The sequence below is a fragment of the Vanessa atalanta genome, chromosome 6, assembly GCF_905147765.1.
Source record: "Vanessa atalanta chromosome 6, ilVanAtal1.2, whole genome shotgun sequence".
NCBI lineage: Eukaryota > Metazoa > Arthropoda > Insecta > Lepidoptera > Nymphalidae > Vanessa > Vanessa atalanta.
The window spans coordinates 11,929,975-11,953,545 of NC_061876.1; the positions used below are offsets into that span (position 1 = coordinate 11,929,975).

General features: G+C 31.7%; 1 protein-coding gene across 2 annotated transcripts in view; it reads right to left on the bottom strand.

Annotated features, from left to right (window-relative positions):
• The window catches only part of LOC125064936, a 372,192-nt gene that overhangs the window by 250,373 nt on the left and 98,248 nt on the right, over positions 1 to 23,571 (bottom strand). For both annotated transcript variants that reach the window (XM_047672252.1, XM_047672253.1), the window contains exon 2: positions 12,488 to 12,905. In XM_047672252.1, coding sequence (XP_047528208.1) covers positions 12,488 to 12,905 — 418 coding nt within the window. The remainder of the gene's footprint in view (positions 1 to 12,487; positions 12,906 to 23,571) is intronic.

The window sequence follows — 23,571 nt, forward strand, 5'->3', positions numbered from 1 at the left end:
GAATATTATTAATTATACTAAAAATGTTGACAAAATATCAAACGACATTAAATGTTTTGGAATGTATGATGAGATACAACGATTTGTTTATTTTTTTTATACAGGAGGTTTATTTTCACGCTATGGCCACGACGAATCATTTAAGACTGAATTTCTTGTCAATTATCATGGCCAGAGTAGCGTGTGACAGAGATGGATCCTCATTTTATTGTTTTTTTTTTAATATAAATATATCTTCAACAGATGGTTATATTTATAGATAAGTTTTAATACAAATTTAATAAAATATGCAAACACGTATTAGAAATATAAATTTATTTAATTCAAATAGTTTATATAGACACATTGGCAAATTCATCGGTTAGAAACTAGTGATATTGGGAATATATGAATTCATCATTCCATTATCAATCTTATGCACTATGATTTTATGGCTCTTTTTCCTGTGATAACACTGGCTCACTGATCAGGAGTACAACAACAGCATTTCGGGGAGGAAGAATGGTTTAGTTTGTGGGTAGTACCTACACAGACAGTCTTGAACAAATCCCCACCACCGAGTTTCGACTTATAATAAAAGAAATATTTTATATGTATGTATCAAATTAATACAGAACATACACGCAACCTCTAAGCAGACCATCGGGAATATAGGTATGAAATAAAATAAAAAATGATTTTTAATTTTTAATTAAATTGCTAAACGTAAATATTTTTTATGTTTTAATCAGATTATAGCATACTTTCGAAACAAAGTAATTATAAAAAACATCGTAATTATTATCATTACATTATTGATCAAAAAAACATCTTCTACATAGTTGGAAAAGGTACGGGGGCCGCGAGGCGTGCCTTACCTAAAGGCCCCGACATGGTTAATCCGGCCTTGCATATGTACAACATAAAAAAGGCTAACAGCCATTTCTTTACAAACAGTCGTGTATAATTATGGTAACAATATATTTTTATAATACACTAAAACAGGTTATAAAATTATTATCGTGTAATACGTCTCTTATTTTACTTTACTTACTAACTTTACTCTGTGCTCAAATACTCTGTGTCGATTTGAATTTATATCTCATTGAGTCCGCCAAGCAGTGAGTGGACTATTGTGTGCGAACAGACGTTTTACTTATATAGAACATTGGTAGAGTAATAACCCGTACATTATCGTACGCTTAGATATAGTAAAACTGTAAGACTGTCACGTATGTGGAAGTCAGGAGAAATAATACAGAGAGACAGACTATTCAAATTGAAGAGGAATATAAGTAAACAAACCATTGATTTAAGTTGTCCATACGATCGCTAATAGCAGAGCTACTTTGCACTAATAATACTTGATTAATATATATTTATTTATAATACAAAAATATTCCACTTAACTACTTATACCTACAATTATTTTACTTCCAAAGTCCGGATAACAGCTTCGTCGACGTTCAAAATGGCATTTTTTCGAAAATCCATAAGTAAGGATCTAAAACGTAAACTAAATAAAAATTTAATAATATTTTTTCTGTACAAAAGCAATGTTGCCAGCGAAAAAATCTTCATTCATAAATCGACACCACACTGACATAGCTACTCGATATAGTACATCCCTACCACAAAAACTCTAATGCGTCTGAGATGACTGTAACCACGAATTTCGAAAATTAGCTTCGCATCACGCTATGCGGGGGTGTAAGGGTGCACGTACACAGGCCAGCGCTGAATGAGTTCGTAAATTAAAAAAAAAATAATACTACTAAAAAAGCCTATAGAATATAATATAATATTTGATTGATCACCTGGTTTTGTGGGACTTTGTAATAAAACACAATTTTAATATTAAAGATGCAATAAATATACAGAAAAGTAATCATTTATTCCTTATATGTAGTTATATTCCTACTAGCTGGACTTGCGGCTTTACCCGCGCGAAAAATGTAAAAGTTTACCTATACCACACAAATCGTTACCCCTATCAACTCTCAAACTATCTCCATACTAAATGTCAACTAAATAGGTTTAGCGTTCTACGCGTTTACAAAGATTTACTTTCGCTTTTAACATATTAATATAGTTTAATATTATATATACAAATATTATAATTGCGAAAGTAACTGTGTCTCTTTACGTTTTCACGGCTAACGATATACCAATGAACCTGTTTTATTAGTTAGATATTGAAATAGCGTTAATCACACAACAAAATTACTTCTCCGATTATAAAATACCTGTCTGTGTCGCACTGAATATTTATTTAACCTGTTGACATAATTGGAGTGTTTGTTTATTCTATTGGTGGTAGGGCTTTGTGCAAGCCCGTCTGGGTAGGTTACCACCCACTCATCAGATATTCTACCGCCAAATAACAGTACACTGTATTGTTGTGTTCCGGTTAGAAGGGTGAGTGAGCCAGTGTAATCACAGGCACAAGGGACATAACATCTTAGTTCCCAAGGTTGGTGGCGCATAGGTGATGTATGGAATGGTTAATATTTCTTACAGCGCCGTTGTCTGTGGGCGGTGGTTACCACTTACCATCAGGTGGCCTATATCCTCGTCCGCCAACCAAAGCCATAAAAAAAAAGTTATTGTTACAAAAAACTCTGTAAAATTACCAAAACAAAACATTCCTAATGCTATTTTAAAATTATTTCGCAACTCCAACACGAGAAATCTACCGAATTAAAGAGAATACTTTTCATTTGTTTTTTGAAGAAATTGGAACGTCTTGATCTAAGCCACAAATCAAACTTGTTGGTTAAGAACTACTATAAAATATGAATATACTTAAGTAAATACAATTAAAAATAAAAAATAGCTCTATAATCACGTGAAACGGAGGCAACAGTCGTAACAGCAATTTATTTTATACTTAATAGTTTGTACCTTAGCATAATTAAAGGAATTAAAAAAAAAATAGATTTTAAGATATCATCAATATCCTCACGTACATTATTTAATATCCGTTGATCAACAACACATAGTTTTGAATTGTAAATTACGTTACATAAAACCCGTGAAGTTTTGTCTAGTGAGCGATAACCTTTAAAAGCGCATCGCACCAATTACAGCGAGCGTTGTTACAGACAAACGGATTATAGAGGGCGTGCCTCAAAGAGATCCATTTGCGAAATTTGTTTTTCCATTACTCAAATTGGGTTCGGGTGACTTTTGGTTGTCGACAACTTGAGGGAGATCTATGACGCTTTGAATATGGTTTTGACATCAACCGGTTTTTTTTAATTGTTTTTAAAGTAAGGCGGAAAGTATAAGTATATACATGTACTCGTATCTATATGTATTCACTAGACTGAAATTTTATGTTACACTTGTAATACACCAACATTGCATTGGAACAGCTTGGTGGAAAATGCTCCCAATCGTAACCCCGCAGTGGAGCATTTATTTTACAAAAGATACTGAAGCAATTTTAATTGGACTTACTATTAACATTTAAAAATATACTCAATCAAAAGACAAAATATCAAAGACACAGACGACATCTTTCGAGATTGTTATTCATGCTTCATGAAAAGATTGTAAGTTATTGTTGGAATTACTAATATCTCTAGACTTTCAGACAGGATATATTATACTTATGTATATTATAACTGCGAATGTAACTGGTTCTGTCTGTCTGTTACTCGTTCACAGTGGTAAGGACCATTAAGCCGAATTTTATGAAATTTTATAAGAAGTTTGATCTCCAAAGAAGGACACAAGCTAAAAGGCGAGCGAAGCCGCGTTCAAATAGTGTTATAAAATTTAATTGTAATAACTGACATAACTTTGTATTCAAAATGTTGGAAACGAGTACCTTCTGTGTCTCTTTCCGGTAAATTAAAGCATAATTATTAATTATGTTGTTTTTTTTTCAATAATTACTTTAGATTTACGTTATATCAACTATCTTTTGTTGTATTTTTTTTAAATATCTATCTATGAAAGTAAAAATAATAATAATTTAAAAGAAATTCGTCACACACGTGTCCGTTACGGCACATTGAAGTCTACTTTCAAAACTAAAAAACAATGTTCGTTGGACGCTGGCCAGCTCTACCATCGTCGTATTAATTATAACACAGATGGCGCTGTACGCAGGTGGTCTGCGTATATCACTGCTATCAAAATCAGCTTTGGACCTAAGAGCTAAATTGACAGCAAAATTGCTTTTAAAGTTGACAAAATTAACAACAAATCAAAACACTAACCAGGCTAGTAGGCGCTTAAGTCATTTTAAAATTAATCGATCATTAAACAAAGACTTTTAAGAATGTAGAGTCTATCGAGCAGAATATATTAAACATTAATGACATTAATGTAAAAAAAAATGTGATTTTAGTATTTACGAAAGATTATAATTACTCTTTCACTGCTAGTAAAGTTTTCATCTAAAGTTTAGTCAATAAAGAGAACCGGACATCTACATATATTATAATATGCTCTATAGGTAGCAATTTTCGTAATATTTACAAAATCAAATTAAATCAAAATAAACTTTATTCGAGTAGGCTCTCGTGTTGAAATTTCATTCAAGAAAACTTCAAGATTCAAATAAATTAAATTTCGGATTGTACCGACAAAAAGTAAATTAAACACAATTGAATTATTTTCTTATCAAAGCCGTATTGTCTGATGAAAGAATGAAAATGATTTGGGCAAGCACTACTTGATTCAAGTGCTAAATTTGTGTTTATAATTCATCTCGTGCTCGGCGGTTAAGGAACCATCTTGAGGAGAAATGCACATGGCGGTTGATCATCAGTCGCAATGAAGCAGCGTGGTGGAACTAAAACCGAACCTTCTCCTCAAAAAGAGAGATGAGACCTTTGTCCAGCAGCGAGATATTAACATTACTTTACTTATTATTTACCCTGCATGGAAAACAACAATTACTAATTCCATACTTTTTATCATCTATATAATATTTTGTCGAGCAATAACGATTTGTTTGAAATTCTTTTTTATATCAAACTTGAAATAAAAAATGCCATAGACAAGTAAATCCAACGTTCCTAAAATAAACCGCGAAGTTTCTGAATGGCGAAATACTTTGAATTCGCAGGATTAGCGGTAAAGTGCATTTGGGTAGAACAAAGGACCCGGTGTTGTTCTGTTTTAGTAAAACTACTCTTTCATTAAATATTTATAAATTCATTGTATCCAATCCCATAAGATTTTCATTCTTAAATATGCTATATTATAAGTTACATAGGTAAGAGGCTAATGGGCTATCCGAGAGTCACCACTGCCTATAGACAGTGGTACTTGAAAAAATATGAATCATTCCTGTTATCGCTCAACCTTGGGAACTAAGTTATTTTATCCCTTGTGTCCCTGTTATGCCTGTATTTGCACTGGTTAAATAAGTTTAATTCGCATTTGATTCTTCTTCCAACAACTATTCTCAATTATTTTATCGATATTTAACTGTAGGTGTTAATTTGTCTTTATATCGTCACCTTGTGTTCATATGCGAATGTGTGATGTCAGAATACCTTTAATTTGTCTTACTCTGACGATACTCGATTCACTCTTCCTTTCATCAGTAATTGGACATTAGAATGAAGAAGACGAAATTGTTCGTGTAGCTACACAACCGGTTTACAACGTTTATTAGCACGATAAAGTTTTTCCATTTTGTTCCAAATTTAAAAACAAAATTATTCGTACCATTTCGAATGATGCATTAAGTAATAAAAAATGGCAACCTAAACAATCGCTCAGAACTCATACGAATCGATATTTTAATCACAATGAACAACGAACAAACATCAGCTGAGGCCATCTATTAAATGACAGTTATCTGCATGATTGATTGCCTTTGCATGCAAAAACGCGGCTGAATCTGTCATGGGTATGCAATATACATGGTCCATTGATAGGATTAGTCCCTATAGCCCCAAGGGTTAGTACACATCATCTATTTCTATACATATTTACTAATTTTTGGTACAGTTAAATTTTCAACTGATTGTTTAATACCTTTTTCATTTATTTTTATTTAAAACAAAAACTGTTTGGTTTTTTCGCCAGTTCTTTTTAGGTGCTGTTTTCTTTTCCGATGTAAAATATTAAATAAATGCATTTTAATTAATAGTAAAATCTCATAAGATCATAAAACAAATCTATCAAGTGTATGTACTAATATTCAAATAAATGACGATATGCAAAAAAGCAATTCTTGTAGGTATCTCCAATATTATTTAAAAATGTCTAGTAAGGGTTAAAAAACTTCAATTTGAAGACCGTCTGCTAGACTAGACTAGACTATCTAAGTCACCAGTCTGCGAAGATAATTAACGTTGATTGGTTAAGCATGAATAGTAACTATAGAGTAGAGACTAAAGGTTCCGAGGCTTTGACAATCAAGGCAGAAGACAGTGCGACAAAGACACGACTTCTTAAGTTTTACAAACGAAGAGACTCGAACGCTTTTGTAAAATGTTAAAATTAGTAATTATTTTATGAGAAATAAAATGTCCTTTTACTGATAAAAATAATAAATTTCTACGTAGAATTTGCTGAAATTAGTATGAAGCTAGTCGAGGAAAAAATTTTAACTTCGAATATAAGATTTTACATTAAAAACAGGCTAATTTATAATGAAAAATAATTCGCTGAAATTTCTGAATTGAATTTTTTTGAGGCAATCGGTGAGGTGTCCCCGAAGGTCACGTTCAAAATTTTTGTTGGCTGGGAAGATATCACCAGAACGCTGCTTGCACCCTTACCCTTGTTGTACTTAAAACAGGGCTGGATGGCTTTTTCTGCTTCCTTGCACCTGCCATATATCTGCTTGTGCGTGGGACTTCATAGCTTTTCTATTTAAAATGTTCCTTGTTAAGGTTAATAAGATCGTGAGTTCAGCTATTACTTCAAAACATATTTATATATTCAAAGGCACGAGTGTACTTAGATTTATTAAATTATGTTAGATATTCCCTTATTCATTGAATTTGGTACGTATTGAAGATGTTACTAAAATTAGATTGAGTTAAAAAAAATGTCTATGGAATATCTGTTGGCGTATATTTTCAACATAACAGTGTGCCACATAGACGATGTACGAAATAGGGGTATTATATAGTTGCATATAAAATTTAAACTAGATATCAAAGTTCTATTACAAATAGACGTAACAGTCGTATTCTTTACAGCGCCATTGTGGACAATTGCCAAGCCAGTCCACAGAGGCACGAAGTTTGTAACTTTTAACAAATTCCACTTGAGTCAAGCACTTCAACTATGCTATCTGGGTATGTCTCTAGTGAATTTAAGGACGTTTTAATTATTTATTTTTGTTTATATAATATCAAACAAAAATAATAAAATTACGAATACGATATTGGTAGTTTTTTATTCAATAAATGTACATTTCTTTATGATTAATTTTATAGATATAAATGGATTATATGAACTTACGCGATTTTGAAATCACAATCATCGGTTAAGATTCACATGTTCTAACCACTGGACCATCTCGACTCAAATTTACAATGAATTATTGAAATAATGCTTACCTTTATTTTATTTTGTATTGTACGCGTCAAATCTAACATTTATTTCGTTATAACGTATTTTAAATCACATTCCTATTGCTTCATAAATATCATTAATATAATTTAAAATTGTAGCTGGAATTATTATTTTATAAATCTGAAACTCTGTCTGTCTGTCGGTCTGTTGCTCTTTCACGGCCAAACCACAGAATAGAGTTTGGGTTGGGATAAAACAAGCTTGAACTCCAAGGAATAGGCTACTCTTTATGCCTTACACCTGTTGAACAATCCAGAATAAATATTAAAAACAAAAAAAATAGACACTTACATACACTAAAATACATCTGTAATTCTCTCCTTGCCAATGTTAGGTAACAAAAAGTGAAGTAGCAATTAACAACAATCATTTCAAGCGGGTCATTACTCCCGCATATCGGAGGAGCCCCGTCTTCACGGCACATTACTGCATCAAACGCAAGGCACATAACGTATGGGCCACTTTAGCTAATGCCCCTGAATAGGACGGAGATAGACAAGCAACAAATGGGGAACAGTCGTTACCCATGTTATGGTTATATGCTATTGTATGGTAAGGGAGGAAAGCAGTGCTAATATTTAGAGTATCTATGCCAGAACCCTCAGATTTTAGTGTTTATTTGACATGGAATCATAAAACACGATGTTACGTTGGAGTTTTTTTTTTATATTATCTAAATTAAAAAAGGCAAAGACCAAACAGTTCAGGACATTTTGCTCCTCTGTTTGTCAAACGATTTTTTTATTGACAAGTTTAAGCATTATAAAAATTAAAAACTGGAAATAATTATTTCTTTATTCAGGCAAATCATATGTTTTCTTAAAGTATTCAATAATATACGGTAAAATTGAGCGTAGACGAGTAGATTTAAACTAATGTAAACTACCATATCGAAGATATTCTTTCTGTTATGACTTGTAGGTACTTAAAATCATAGTCTCAATTTTTAGCTATTTAATTTATTTTATCACTACCACAGAAACATTTTCTGACACACACATCATCATCCATCGTTTCGTCTTGTATTGTCAAATTTCTCGAGGAACTCCCAGGATTATCTTTGTCGTCACTTAAAACGGTGCTTTCGTTTTGAAGATCTAATATCATGAAAATAATAAACATAATCACCAACACCGTCCAGACCATGTAACAATTATCTTCTAAAATCCAAACGATTTTTGATGTTAATAACATTTGCTTCCAACAATTTTGTTCCGTCATCAAAGGAAATTTCGAATTTGTTAAAATTTTTTGTAATCTTCAATTCTTGGCGTTCTAGTATTATGTACAAATCACGAAAATCACAAATTCTGGATTAAAAATAACGTACCACTCGCTAGAATGGGTTTCTCTAGTTTGACTTACTTTCATTGTTTGATGTTGTCAAGTCAAAGATAACGAAGATTAACTTGTTACACAGATAAAAAAGAGACGATTAATCAAGCGTTAAGATTCGTAATTTATTCTTCTAGTTTTTTAAAATCTAAATTTCAATTTCGTGACTTGACAAATATTTAAATACGTGTGAAATTTTTTGAATGTTAATGAATTATTAATTCATTTTTTTTATTACAGCTAATGGGGCTGGCAACTGGACTGCCTGATTTTAAGTGATCTTCACCGCCAATACCATCAAACTTGAGAACTAAGAAGTTACGTCCCTTGTGCCTGAAATGACAAGTAGAGCTGGTTAAGGTAAAATAATTGATCAATAGGTGCTACCCACCCGGGCGAGTTGACACAAAGCCCCATCAAAAATATTAATTAAGAATGGATGTCAATCGACAAAAACAAACTTACTAATAAGCAAGTTATAACAAACATATAGTAAAAACCACATTAATGACATACGATATACAGCATACGCTAACCAAGCGAACTAAAAGTCAAATCACGTCCAACAAACTGTAGCCTTACCATTAATATTAATATCAGAATTATGCTCCATAACGTGTTCTAGACAGCAATATTGGAAAGCAATTTTCATAGCTTACTGATCCTTTGATAGTTGTGGGTTTTTAAACCGAGGTCTCCGAGCAAATAGCGACAATTTTATAAGCATCTTTCATAAAATCTCTATAATATCTTCGACGGATGTAAAATTGATTTTAATTAAAACATTTCCAGCGATGCAGCGGCATTTGCAAGATTTCGCAAAGTAATATTATGTAAAGTGTCCATAATTAACAGCGTTATATCAGAATTCCGTAAAGCTATATCTGCGTTTGATAGACAACGAATAAACCTTCTCTCTCTTATAAAATGTAACTGACAATGGAAATGCTTTATAGAATTTCATTAGGCATTTCGCTTCGAGACTAATTTAGTTTTAGGGTCATTAATTCACTTACGCCCTATCTCCTTTGCATTTCATCTGGACGCCTTTGAAACCGTGATTTGCATTCATTTAAATGAGACCATTCTAAGACCTAATGCATTAAATAGCTCTAGAAATTTTCATAATACTTGTTTTCGTTTATGCGATTATATTAAATAAGTTATAATATACCAGTTTTCGCCTAGTGGTCGAATCAACCATAATCATTACTAAATATTTTTAGGAAAATATATGTGAACTTACTTATCAAGCTGTCACTTCGATAGTTCATAGATTGGTAGGACTCTAAAAGCGTGTAGACTGGGCATAAATGATAGTAAATAAGGTTATGTTACCAATTTTTTTTTCTTGATTATCTCGTCAATAGCAACCATACACAGAAAAAGAAAATCAGCAGAGAAAAATGTACTGTAAGCTATTCAGAATATTTAAACACACCCGTTACAGAACACATTCGTGTAATGTCAGAAAGATACGCATTGACTATAATATTTACTAGCTGTGCCCGCGACTTCGTGCGCGTTGTTTGAATTTAAGTTATTTAGATATTGTAGCGTGATTTTATTTTTATTCTATATATAATTCTAGGATAAAAGTAGCCTAAGTTACTCCTTATTATATTCGCTATCTGCCAGTGAAAGTCCCGTCGAAATCGGTTTAGTCGTTCTAGAGATTAGCGGGACCAAACAGACAGACAAAAATTGTAAAAAATGTTATTTCGGTATATGTACCGTGTATACATATGCATTTAGTCAAAATGGGTTATTACAAACAGACACTCAAATTTTATTATATGTATAGATAACATTTAAATTATAAACGCATCAAAATTACATAGCGAGTTCTTACAGAATAACACTGCTGAACCGTTTTGTCCTTACCTATCTTTAAATCTTCTGGAATGATTTCGATGAAATTATTTTGGGTGGCTTCGGGAAGTACCTGAATTAAATTATTATTTCAGCTGGACCAAGTCGAGACGGGCAGCTCATTTTCTTATACAAAACTATGTACATACATTGAAAATTATAAGATCACATAATCCGATACTCCAATAAATCCACAAAATATTAAAACAAGAATAAATCATTATACACACATTCCGACATTCTCATCTTTTTCAGTCATATGATATTATAACGTTATATACTTTTCCATTCTCTGATCTGGAGGAGGGTTGGATATAATTGGTCTGATGCACCTTAATGCGTATTTAGTCGCACCCAAATTGTTTTTGAAAGCTTCTATGATGGCTGTCTTTGTAAGATTGTCTCAGAGATTACTTCGTGAAGAGGGATTTATTTATTGATAGAAGTGTCGTTTAGGCTTTGGGGATGTTTTGAGGATATAATGAAGTTTTGTTCTGATACAAAATATATTATGTTCTTTAGATACTTTAAAGTCAGTTGAGACTGAAAAAGCTACGTTACTAACCTAAACATAATTCGGATTAGCAAAGAAAATATGAAGAAACTTACTCGACTACAGTAATTAGATAAAGTCCAAATTTATAAAGTAACTGATTCTAATTGAATCGAAAAATACTTTTCATTTCATATAACCTAGTTTGACAAAAAGTCATCGACTTGATGTTTGTAATAATCATTTATGAAAAATATTGTATTTGTTATACCATTCTTGGGAGCTAAGATGTTATGTCCCTAGTGCTTGTTACACTGGTCCACTTACGTAAATCCGAACACAATAATACTAAGTTTTGCTATTTGTCGGTAATATTTAACATGATAAATGGTATCTAGGAGGGCACCAGTAAGCCCACCAAGTAATTAGCAAGATTCTACCATCGGTTCATATGCTGTGTAGCTTATGAAACTTTTTTTTTAAATGACCATACGTATTCCAAACAATAGGAAGCCTGTAACTGTTATTATAATTTATAAATTAACTAAGCCATCTCCTTTCAACTAATTAGTAGATAGATAGACAGACCGCTAGACTACACTGGGTGTCAAGTTATTTTGTTTCGGTATTGATCGATCAAAATATAATAATGTCTGTCTGGAAATGTCACATTATACAAAAGAAAGGTCTGGGCGTCTTCTATAGTAACAAATTGGTAGAGTTTGAAATATTTTTGACAAGGGATGAAATGTTTTATACAAGTCGTATTTTATTGAAATGCGACCCTTCAGTTTACTGATTTTTGAAACTTGGTTTATTAGCGAAAGTTATAGCAAGCTTCTATTCAGAAAACTTTTTTGTAATAACGAATCTTATTAGAACAACAAATTTGAAATTACTTTTTTTATTTCAAATATACGCAATTGAATATCTTTACTGTTACTATTATGAAAATTCTGTTATTTTCCCGAATTGTACATACGTACATAAGCTTTTTATAAATTATGATACTATTAAGTGAATTAATATTTTTAAAAATAATATATATACACTTACATACAAAATAGCGTTATTATTCCTCGAATGATAAAAATAAAGATATACTACCAGAAAGTGTTAATGTAAATGCGTTACTCTTTAAAAATTGGATTTTACTATAAATAGAAACAAAATCGACCTTACTCTTCATTGTGCATCCAATATGTAGATATAAAGATACAGAAATTGTATTTAGTTAACAGCGCCACCTACCTTGTCGCCATCAAATTTCTCCGGTTCGTCACTACACGCTCGTTCGCGTTTCTCTCGCGATCCGCGTCGCGCTAGTAGCGGCGTTTGAGGTGGAGACGCTAGCGCCAAACTGTTCCTAGCACTACCTGGTGGTGATTTTATGAACTCAATTTTCCCTCCTTCAACGCAAATGTTAGGGGTTAAGGGGTACATCGGCGACATAGCGACATTTGCGTTCGCCAAGTGATTATACATTTGGTTGTCTTCTAGAGGGAGCGACTTCGGCTTGTTTTTCTTGCGATAAGACGAATCATAAGCTAATACTTGTGTTTTCTGCTCCGGATGAACCTGTCGGACCTTTCCGGGAGGTCGATCGGGTGGTTCCGGCGAAACACTACCGTCAGTACCAGGGCTCTCGTTTCTTTCATTGTTAGATATTCTGAAACAAAGAAAGTGGAATATAAAAATTATGTAATTTTAATGACAAAGTCAACAATATTGACGCTAGTCAATGTTGTTACAAAGCAATTAAATTCAACTGTTAGTGTAATGGTGAAAATCAATAACCACGTTTGGCAGCATAAGATTCTGGCGCACGAATACGTTTCGAATATTTTCACTAGATGGCGCTCTACTCTATCACAAATACTCAAAAATATATTTTTAAAGTAAAATGAATTAAAACTACTTCAATATCATTGTCAAATATATGTATTATTATAATAATAACTTAAAATAAAAAAATATGTGAATAAATGCAAAAATATTTAAACTTATAAGAAAAAAAAAGTGGAATTGCTGAATCGCGCTATTGAAGTTTTCAATGTAGCTTGGTATATATACAAGCGTGGCAGTCGACTTAGTGGAAGTGTATTCTTTAGTGTGATGCCACTACTGTCCTTAGATCACTAGCTCTAGTTAGAAGGTCTACAGCACGTGACGTCACGCGCTCGTTGTCAGGCGACGCTTCTTGTAACGTGCGCTGCGGACGATCGCCCGCGCGGCTGCGACGGCCCGGCGGCGCACTTTCCTTGGGCGGCCTCTCTAAACCTTACGCGGTTTTAGTTAACTCGTTAGCTTAGCTCCGGTTTAATCTCGAGCACTTCCATAATATGGCGGCGAGAACACACTCGATTGCCAGTTTTTTAAAGTATATTTTAACTTATGGAACATTTAGTGAGGCACTCATCTTGATACTTTATGCATTTAACCTTTATTATATAACTATAACTTACTTGATAAGATAAAGCTATTTTATCATTAAAAACGACTAAGCTTGAAGATGTACTTATTCAGTAACTTTGATTTTATATAGGCTTATTGTCTTTTAAATTTATTAGCTATGAAAACAAACTACAATATTGCTGTTATAATCTCCTTGACTATCAGGAAATACTACTCTTGGAAAGTCTTTAATTATTATTTATCTTAGGTCGCGTCAGGGTCAGTCGGCAGCGACCAAGTGATAAGAATTTCTATCTATTCCTATCACCAGATAGGCTCTCTTTTATGTTTTTGCGCGCGTATAAATTCCTCAAACATCGTCAGTACAAGAATAATATTAAAGTATATACAACTTCTAAACTCAATATTGCTTAACAAAATTACTTATTGGATTATTGGAATAAAAAAAGTCCTTCGAAGCACGTCTTGCTATCACCGAGTCTCTGAAATATACTCCCTGAACTTTCAAGTGAGATGATCACGACGATGGCTTTGTACAAATTTGCCGAAAGTAATGACAACGCCTTCTTTTCCGCATTCTATCAAATCAGAATTACAAAATTTAATTGACGGAAATTGAAAGTCGCAATAAAACCAAACATCAAGATTAGGACAAGTTTATATCATAATCACAACAAAAAAAGAGAAGTCCAACATACATATATTTCATTACAATTACATCTATATCTATCTTCTTAGATCAAAGAACTTTGTATTGAGAGTGAGTTCATTCCAATAAGTATAAATCATAAAAACAATTTCCAATAACATTTCAATTTAAAAATCCATTAAATTCTAAATACGAAATCTGAGATATTATCGTCACGTCCCGGTATGTTAAGATTAACGCTTGCTATGAGATATTCTTTCCGTGTTAGCCGTAACGTAATGATGTTATCATAAAATATTTTACTAAAGATTACTAAGCAAACATTGACTTAGGAAACAGAAGCTAGTTCGTTTACATTTTTCGCTAAAATAACGACAATCTCATTTCCCGCCAAATTGTTTTACCACAGATATAATAAAGATAATGATCATTTTTTTTGTTAACCTTATTTAAAATTATTTTTAAGGTTAACACAGACTAAAAATATACAGCGTGTATTTAATTTTTTTTTGTTACATATAATTGTTTAATCCATTTAAACTTACTAAAGTAAACATAAATGATAGTAAATTTAAATAATACTATCATAAATGAGACCTCATGATTCCACGAGCATTAGCGAATCTATTATAATCTTTATATTTCTATATACAAGAACTATTCTCGATTACATTATATATTTTAATAAGGCATTCGACCACTTCATACGAACCAAAACTGACATGTAATATGGTTGTAATAATAAATGGCTCAGTAATCTGACTGGCGTGAATGCATTTGTGGTTATTATTGCAATCATTATAAAGATTGAGTTATTTATCTGAATACAGCTTAAACTTAAGAACTTATATTTGTGCAACATTTGATAATAAACAAGTTCAGATAATAAATAATAATTCTTAACGGAAGATGATGACAGTTCATTCTTATTATAATACCATTTGAAATGTTTTAAATCATTAGTAATAAGTATGTATCTAACAAGGTTAATTTGAATGTCATTGCAATTAAAATATGGCAATAGTGTTATGATTAAGCACTCCACATTAAGTGATTACCTCCACATTACATTGAATGTATTAAATTCTAAAGAATAAGTATTTATATTAAAGTTCTATATTAAGAAAATAACCTATAAATGAAGCAAAAAGTTATCGTTTCAACTTTAAATTCGTGAAATCGTTTTAATTGACTCTAATTTAGGTAATTATATTTGCATATCAATCATAATGATATGTATTTTAAAATGTGTGGATATCTATTAATCCCTGACGCAAAAATAAATAAAATCTCCAAACTACGAGAAAGAGCTCATCATGAATCGTTTGTTTGCGGCCAAAATATATTTAGTACGTCTAAATACATCCCTGGGAACGGGAAGGAAGCGAATATTCGTTATTCAAAACATCATAAATCAATATTACCACACGCCAAATTGAACATAATGACTTACAAAATATGAGCTAATTTAGTAAATACAACTATACTATAAATAAGTACAAGCTAATTTGAACCGCAAAGTTTTGAGTTATGATCTACTTTAGCTTGGGGAATTGCAAACGGGAATGCGAGCGCTTCCATAGTCAATATTTTCGTCAAGTCGCGTCAATTTATTTCTTTTTTGACATGCCTTGTGTAACAACTAAGTATGTGGAGTTACTCCGAATTGTTTTTATTCAAAGTCAAACATTGTCGTTTATTTATTTAACACCAATGATCACGTTGTGACATAATAAAACATCACAAAAACGATTATCCAATATGACAGTTATTTATTTCCCATAATATATAATATTGTTATTTTGATTATTTAAGATGTTATGTCCCTTGTGCCTGTTGCTACTCTGGCTCAGCGTATCACAAAATAAAGACATTATTATTGTTATTAAGCATGTTCTGTAAAATAACATACTCAAAACTCACCACAGTACACGATCGTGAAATATTAGAAATTAATATTGACTGTATCAAGTATGCATGAACTAAAATACCCAATCATCCTAAGCTTCCAGCTTTTCGACAATAACACTGCTGTAGTGGTATTCTGTAAGAAGAAACTCGAAACTCACCGCAGAACCCGAGCGTGAAATATCAGAATGTAATATGCAACATTATTATAAATATAAAATTTATAGAATACACGTACCAAAATGAGATACTAAGTGAATTAATAAAGAATCGCACTGCGGTTAATAATCAGCAGGTAGTTTTGATCTATGCGGAAATAATAGCTCTTTAATTTTCTTATACTCGCAGTTTGAGTGGTCGACCGGTGACACGGGTGACTGATAAAGCAGTCAGCAGACACATCAAAGAGCCAAATCGAGCCTCGATTCGGGACTCTTTCGTGTATTTCGTTCTATTGCGTTTTTTGCCTTAAATAACTGCTAAAAGTTTAGTGAAATAGAACTATCAAAAAACAAGTGGGATTCGTATTGTGGATTCTAAGATTGGCGCATTCAACAGACTATTAAATAAATGCATTATATATTAGTAAAAAAAGTAATATATAGGGTATATAACTTATTAATAAATAGTAGAAGTACACTACATTTATCTTTTTTTTTTAATTAAAATAATATTATAGTTGTCAAACTGACATCCCATGACGTGTTTTTTTTAAATGAAGGTTTAATATTTAAAATAAAATAATTGAAATAACAAATGTATGCTACATTAAGTTTAGTTTAGTAAAAACAACGAATAACAACTTGACTTGCTCATTTAAATCATAATTAAAATTTCATACCTCTAACCTGTACGTCATATTAAAAGCTCATCCTCAACATGGCCTACAGCACTTCCGCTAAGATGACGTCATACCCCATTACGTTGAACCTCACTCAATCGTATATACTTCAGCGACATCATATCCTGCTACATATAATATTATGTACATTGTATAAAGTTTAAGGGTTGTCACGCATTATCGAAAACTTAAAAAAATATATTCTTTAACATTAAATATTTTTAAGCAAACCCAGTTTTTTTGAGCAACCCCAAACCCGTGTTGCGTTAAACATTATCAAAATTGATTGTTTTTTTCTTAAATAAGTGCTCAGAATAGTCCGTTGTGTTTAATTTGTTTTTTTTTTTTTATTGCATAAGTGGGCTTACGGGCAATTGGGATACCTGGTTAGTGATCACCTCTGCCCATAGACATTAGCGCCGTAATTTTTTTTTTCATTCCATACATCGCCGATGCGCTACTAACTTCGGGAATTAAGATACTATGTCCGTTGTGCCTAATGGTGTACTTCATTGAATTACCATTGCAAGAATACAGGACAGACATACGAGCCTAGAAATATATTTTTTTATGTTTGTTAGTTTTCAGCTAACTTTAAATGGACACGTAGCAATATCGTTGACATAATACACAATTTCAATTTTATGATAATTTGGAAATGCTGTTTCTTATCCAGTCTAAATCACTGTATATGTAATGAAAACGTAAAATAATATCAAATATGTAATCATAACACAGAGTAAAAAACACTTCAAAATACACGACTACAATAAAACGATACAAATATTTGTTTTAGAAAATTTAAACAAACCTCAATTAATTTTACCAAAATCAATATTTCGAAATTATTTCGTCTGGTAACCCTGTCGTATCCCTCTTCACTAAAGAGGCTCTTGCTTTCAACGCTGAGCCAAAGATATATGCTACTCAGTAACCTTATATATTTAGTTACATTAATAAGCTCGTGAAGAGCTTAGATTAAATATATTTTAAGTTATTCGCAAGTTGAAGATGTAAAAGTAGATAAAATTCTAAAAAATACTAAAGGATTTGACAAATGACTTATGCATTAAAAAAAAGTAAGGAATTATGTTTGCAACAATCATTATTTTAATTGAGTTGATTCAAACGAGCGCATTATAATCATTACATAATTAAAACATAAATCCAGAATACGTTCCAAATTTAAATTCATTCGAATAGAAATTAAATGAAGATTTTTTTTATGTCAAATGCCACAAAATTAAAAAAAAAAAACGCTGTTAAATTAATCAGAATAATACTCGGTTACTTATCAGTATTATCTACGTTTAAAATAGTCATGAACAAAGTCATGAACGAAGAAAATATTAGGAGCAAGCGGTTCAGAGATGTCCGAAGAATTCTAAGACTTTTATATATAGAATATAATTTGAACTAAAATTCATAAAACACTTTCATAAAGCTCGAACATTAACATAAAGCTTTGAATATATGCTGAAAGACCAAGTTCAGAGCACATCTATAAAGATGTGGTCACGAAGTGCCACATTTATTTGAACGTATAGTTAACCTAAGTATTTAAGAATACTACCTACTTGGTAATGCGAAGTTAGATAAGAATATACGACTGAAAGGAAGGGCTAATAAATTGTTTATTATATTCTTGCAACATAATGAGTTAATCTAATATGTGTTGAGAAACTCCAGCTTGATTTAACGACTGTATGTCTGTAATTATAACGGTATTAAAACGAATTTGCTTTATGTATAGTATATTTTAGTACCTCTATTATCACGTTGATATCGCAAAATGTGAATCTGTAAGCGAAATGTGGATTGAACTGGAAATAACCGGAAAGAACTAAATCAAATATATATTTGTATAGATTTATATTTCTTTTATATTTAAAGTACTTTTATAGTAAAGTGAATTATTATTTATCTTATAATTAACATAACTATGTGCATAGTTATGTTAATAGTAGGCCTTAATTAAAATTATTCTTTATTATGTAAAATTATTTTAACGTCAAATATTTATCGTGCGTTGTGTGCATGCCAGTGAGACACGAGCCTTAATTCAGGACGTAATGAGCGTTTACCGAGTCTCATAAGTATTCTCTTTCAATATTACAATGTCTCTTAAACGCTATAGTTTAAAAGCCCGGCCTTTATAAGAAATACCTGTTGTGTTAGTGACCTCGAAAGAGGTTTCATTCTATATATAGTTTTGCACTATTTTTTTTTAATGCATATGACGTAATATTATTTTAAAAACTTACAATATCTTGGGCTGAGGCTACATTTATTTTTCACTACGATTAAATTATCGTTTCGTTACGTGAACTAATTAAAAAAAAATGCGTAGTAATGTTTCACAATCATGTTAATTCAAATAACATTAAAAAAAAATTCATAGTGTAAAAACTTATTCGACTACTAGGTCCGCTCCTTAATTTATCACCACTTCGCGTGTCAAAAGGCAATATACATCTAACACTAACTAACTTTATAATTATAAACTTAATTTATACAATAACAAAATCCAAATCCTAATAATCTTATGCAAAAATTTTAATATACATATTTATAGCATATTAATTATTCATACGATAATTTTGTTATTCATAAATTTATTATCTATATGATTGGTTAAACAATGCTGTCTCTCTCTTTCGAGTTTCTATTAATGATGTCAATAAGAGAAAAAACATTTTATTAAAATTCCAATACAGAACGTGTATACTTAAGTAAAACGTTAAAATATCTATCTATTTAAATAGATTAAACACAATATAGTTAGCGCATGGATTTTATCTATGGACGCTCACCACAGATACAATAAAATGCATAGCATATGCAATCGACACAGATAATCTAAAAGGACTCTTCGTGTTTACTTGATGATTCAATTACGAACGAGAATTCATTTTGTCCATTTGTGTTCAGAAAATAGAGACAGCCGACTTCTGTTGCAGGCGCCGAGATACGTAATTAGTAAGATAACATCTCCATCTTTGGTTTATATCCTTTTTTTATGGTAAACACTTTTGTTTATGCGGAATATTTCTTAAAATACTGATACTATTAGGTATACTTTTTATTCTGTTTTGTAGAAATGTTAACTGTGCATATATAGTTTATTAAAATGGATTTTATTAACTTTAGAAAATACTCGTAAAAATAAAGTTTAATAAAATTATTGTTTGTTAGTTATTAGTACAGATGCACGTTCCGAAACTTTGATTAAAGTCGGACTAAGTCATTGCTAATCTGAATGCTCATTGGTCGCTTATTACGCAATCCGTTTTCATCGACCAATGACCATTAAGGCCAAATTCGCTAATCAAACTTTGACCAGCGTTACAGTAGCTGGTAGTTCATTTTAATTTTCATCAGAAAAAAATAGTAATAATATGTGTTAATTCTATATTAAATCAATTTAAATATAAGTGAAGGTTTTCTTTTCTCTTAATAAAAGTAATTACCGGCAAAGTGCTAAAGCAAGAAATCGCATACTTTCAAGCTATGTATTTAACTTTATATGAATAAAAAAGATAATTATATATATTTTGCTCGTTTGATTGGGAGTTGCGATGTCTACAAATACTATTATTATTGTATTTTATTAGTAAAGCGGTGAAAAACAAAACCTAATATCTTTTGCAATCCAGTTATGCACCTGCCCTAATAAAATGTTCATGTTAATAAAAAATATAGTATACATATAGTTTTTTATTTGTTAAGACGATATGACGGCTCATATTATTTTAATATAAAACACTAATTATGTATAAACAAATAAATACAAGGAAACATCACTATGTTCTCGTAAATAAAAACAAATAACAATCAGGCGGTCAGATATATTATTTGTATCTTTGAATATATCGAACTTAATTAACGATAATTACAAGAATAAATATATATATCGAGTTATTATAATAACAGTTCAATCTATAGATCTTATTGTATACGAATGAGTAACCTCAGCTTTAGTCGTCGACGTCATTTAAGTGGTTTTCGAAGATTAACAAACTTTAGTAAAACCTTATTGAAACTGCTAACAGAAAGTGCAAAAGGGATTATAAAATGGATTTGTTACTGACTACCTATATAAAATTTTATATCCTCATACACATTCATAATCCCTTTATAATATAGAAACACGTTTTAATATTTCCAAAGGAATGTTAGTAGCAATGTTTATATATATTAAGAAATGAGTATTTCATAAAAAGGCTTAATAAAAATTCCTTTATCCTGTTACGTAATTGGCGCCCCGTGACGTTTAGTCCTTTGTAGATGAATAAATGATAATAAGGAATTCTTTGTTTTTTATAAGTCTTCAACTCGGCCTATTAAATTTGACACTTCGATATGTAAATTATCTTTTTACATAAATAATGTAATCTGCCTTACATTATGCTGTGAATTTTGTTTAATTTACACTGATAATAACAGCCTTTAATGTCCCAGTACTGAGCTCCTCTCCATTTTGAAGACAAGGTTTGGAGCCTATGCCACTCTAATGAGGTTTGGTGGATACATATGAATGAGGCAAAAAATCATTGAAATTAGATGCAGGTTTCCTCACGACGTTTTCCTTCACCGAGCCACGAGATGAATTATAAACACAAATTAAGCACATGAAAATTCAGTGGTCTGGGTTTGAACCTGCAATCGTCGGTAAAAATACACGCGATGTATTAATTGTAAATGAGGATAGTTTTGTCGAATGACTAACTGAAAAAACTGCTGAATCAATATACATGAAACTTGTAGCGAAAAACTTGTCACGAAAAAGTACAAAACATAATATATAAGTAAGGACTTTGTAATTTTATCCGTTCTTCACTAAGACTATTGATTTGACACCCGTGAATTTCACGTTACCACTTCTGATAGTGCCTTTCCATTCGTCCGTAAGCAAAACGAAACGTTTCTTGAATATAGTAACCGATCCTCGAATCTAACCACAAAAAGACCAAGTATTTATGTTAAGTCGATAACTGTAGTGATTGAAAATTATTGTGAGGAATCTAGCTTATTTTGGACACAATTGTAAGCCAATCAACAATCAGGGACAGTGCTATTATATGTATTTTTTTAATAGTAGTATTTAAGGCAAGTAGGCAGACTAGCAAATTGGCCTGTACCTGATAACAAATAGTCACTACCAATTATATACATAAGTACTATCAAGAATAACAATCACCTATTGCTTCATCAATGCACCACCAAACTTAAACACTGAGATGTTATGTCTGTAGTTACACTGGCTCACCCATCAAATCGTACCACAAGGACATTAACTTTATAGCATTGTAAACGGTAAAATATTTTAAATGGGTGGTACCTACAATACTAACGACTACATTCACAATAATTGCACTTGTCTTAGAACAAGTCGATATCCGCATCGCTCGTTTAAAAAGATCTTATTTTATGTATTTATTCTACCTTGTACATCATAAAGAAACATTGATCTGGTATTGAATACGTATTATTTATTGCAATCGTTGAATTATTATCATTGAGAATTCTATTACAATAACATGCTAGGTTCTTTATATTTTTTTATATACGTTTGAAGTTTTTGTTCAGTTAACTCTAATTGGACATGTCCTGGCGAACTTAGAACTTAATTATTTTCCTTTGATATTAGAGTAGGTAAGCTCTTGGCCAGCTGCGCAGTGTATAGTGTGTAAATCCTGCACACACGCATTGATAAATCAGCCTTTCCGTTCCCGTTTTTTAGCATTAGCAGCCCGTAAATGTCCCACTGCTGGGATAAAGGCCTCCTCTCCTTTGATGAGAAGGTTTGGAGCATATTCCACCACGCTGCTCCAATGCGGGTTAGCGGAATACACATGTGGCAGAATTTCGTTGAAATTAGACACATGCAGGTTTCCTCACGATGTTTTCCTTCACCACCGAGCACGAGATGAATTATAAACACAAATTAAGCACATGAAATTTCAGTGGTGCCTGCCTGGGTTTAAACCCGAAATCACGCGTTCTAACCACTGGGCCATCTCGACTCAGTATCCGTTCCCGTATATCAAATCAAATCTAATAGATTTCATTCAATTAAAGTTTACAATAAAGCAATTTTGAATCGTCCATATTTCAACTCTACCACCTTTTCAAAAAGCTGCCTCTATTGATATAAAACGGCAAGATACTCGCGTAGTTGCTCGTTTAAGTAACCATAAGATTCATAACGATTTTAGTACCTATTTTCAATAATTGTTAAAAAGTATTATTTTAATGAATATTAAGATTATTGATTTTGTTTATAAAAATAATATATAATAACATAATAATATTAAAAATGCGAAATTAAGTTAGTTTGTTACGCTTTCAAGTCTTAACTCAACCGATTATTATGAAATTTTGTAGGGGCACAGAAAAGGACATAAGGGTATCACCTGATTCCCGACCCCTTCATCTCAGACTCGGGTCGAACCTAGTAGTGTATCTGTAGCTGATGATTAACGAGAAAGTTCTTAGCATAACGTACGGTTGTTCAAATAC